This window comes from Gavialis gangeticus, unplaced genomic scaffold (genome assembly GCF_001723915.1).
Source record: "Gavialis gangeticus isolate Ggan-Ray unplaced genomic scaffold, GavGan_comp1, whole genome shotgun sequence".
NCBI classification, from domain to species: domain Eukaryota; kingdom Metazoa; phylum Chordata; order Crocodylia; family Gavialidae; genus Gavialis; species Gavialis gangeticus.
In genome coordinates, this window is record NW_017729003.1 from 22340996 (window position 1) to 22343040 (window position 2045).

Below are 2045 nucleotides of genomic sequence, written 5' to 3' on the forward strand. Positions count from 1 at the left end.
TCAGCCAATCTGCAATCCATCTGACTGTGTAGGCATCTATGCCACAGTCGCCTAGTTTTTTAACTAGGATGGGGTGAGAGACGGTGTCAAAGGCCTTGCTGAAGTCCAGAAAGACTACATCCACCGTGACACCTGCATCCATGGCCTTTGTGACCTGATCGTAAAAGGCAATCAGGTTGGTCTGACATGATCTCCCCCTAATAAATCCATGCTGATTGCTCCTGAGCATCATTTCTGATGCCAGCCCATCACAAATGTGCTCCTTGATGATCTTCTCAAAGAGTTTCCCCAGGATTGAGGTAAGTTCCTGGACTGTTCCTGGCTGCATGGTTAGTGCCCATGTTTTATTTCTATATGGTGGTTGGATCTTAGAGATTCTATGGCCCTTGTTTCTGGGAGGGAGAGGTTGATATAGTGGTGTTTGTTGTTGAATATTTAATTCTTTATTCATTCTCTGAAGCAGTCAATATAGTGGTCAAGGTTTGGATTTTGTTCACCTTAAGGTGTACAACCTGAGAGCTTTTTTGGCATTAATATTTTCATTGATGTGGAAATATTCCTTCATACACAGGTGTTAGAAAAAAATCTAGTTCTCCACATTGTAGTGTCTTGTTCAGGCATTTTTCAGGGTAGAAATTAAGATCTTTGGAGGGGACAGATTTTTCAGCTTTGGTAAGTGTGTGTGGAGAGATTGATAATATTTGAGGATTGATTAATTCCTTCTGTTTCATCAAGTATGAGGTTGGACTGTTGTACAGTATTGATGTTGTTTCTCTGAGGGTTGTTTTGTGGCTTGGAAAGTTGTTTCTGTAGTACTTGGTTCCATTTCTTCTTTTTGGTTGGATGGATGTTATAAAAAATCTTTGGTAATGTTTTTGTATGCATTGTATAATGTTTGGGAAGATATCCGGATTTCTCTCTTTTAGGTTGTTGTAACATATATTGTTTTCCTTCTTCAGCTGATTACTTTTGAAGTAGTTTATGTGAAGGAGATGATTTCTAAGCTTTTCTGAAGTTTTCCTGCATAGTTGCGAAGCATAGTTGGAGTTGTAGTCAGAGGCTTGTAGATGTTTAGTCCTCTGGGAATGATGTGGTGTTTCTTGAATAGGCTTAAAAAAATAGATGGTGTTGTTGAGATTAGCTGGTTTTTTCTTAAATTGTAAAATTCAAGCTAGCAAGCAGTAAATAAGAAGTTGCTGCAAGGATATACTGCAAGTGTGGCTGAAGCATAAGACTGAAAGATTGGAGTTAAAATGCCAGAAGGGAGGAAGAGGTGTCTGCCCAGAAATCACCTACCTCCATGTGGTGTATTTCACGTTTGATGTTTTGTTTTATTGCAGTTTTGCAGTAATGGATATGAACAAAAGTTGCAGAATATCAGCCACAGAGAAGACTTCAATCAATCCAAAGAGAATAACAGAAGTGACGCTGCAGATCATCACCTAATGAAGCTGGTGGAATACTTTTCCCTATACTATATCCCCATCATATCCCCTTATGATTAGAAAGGGGCATATGAAAAGAAATAACTGGGTCTATTTGGTAAATTCTATCATAGTGGACACAAAAAAGATATCTTTGCAAGTAATCACACTTATCAAAAGACACTGATGTACAGTGCTGGGCAATAAAACTTTTTGATAGAAATCTTAGTTTGACAGAATTTTTTTCTTCCCTGAATGTGACAAGATGTGGTTCAATAGGTTTTAAGCTGCAAAGAGTAGTTGTCACAGTGCGGGGTCCCCAGGGATGGCCACGATGCCCCTAGGGCTCCATGACTGCGTCAGTTCTGCCCTGTTGGCACCTCTTTTCTCACCCGCCATGTCTTTTTGGTATAAATAAATAATGGGGAGGCTGCCCACAAGTTTCTGCATGCTCACAGTCCTATTGGACCCCACTGAACCCTGCGAGTTTCATAGTTTCTTAGTTGGTAGGGTCAGAAGAGACCTGAGCATATCATTAAGTCCAACCCCCTGCCATGGTAGGAAAGAGTACTGGGGTCAAATGACCCCAGCAAGGTGTTCATCTAGCCTCCTCTTAAAGAC

The 2045-nt window shown here is 40.4% G+C and overlaps 1 protein-coding gene across 1 annotated transcript in view; it reads left to right on the plus strand.

The window, feature by feature from the left end:
• The window catches only part of TMEM26 (transmembrane protein 26), a 62255-nt gene that overhangs the window by 29381 nt on the left and 30829 nt on the right, over positions 1-2045 (plus strand). Inside the window, exon 3 of the mRNA XM_019507900.1 lies at positions 1341-1454. Within this exon, the coding sequence (XP_019363445.1) occupies positions 1341-1454 (114 nt within the window). The remainder of the gene's footprint in view (positions 1-1340; positions 1455-2045) is intronic.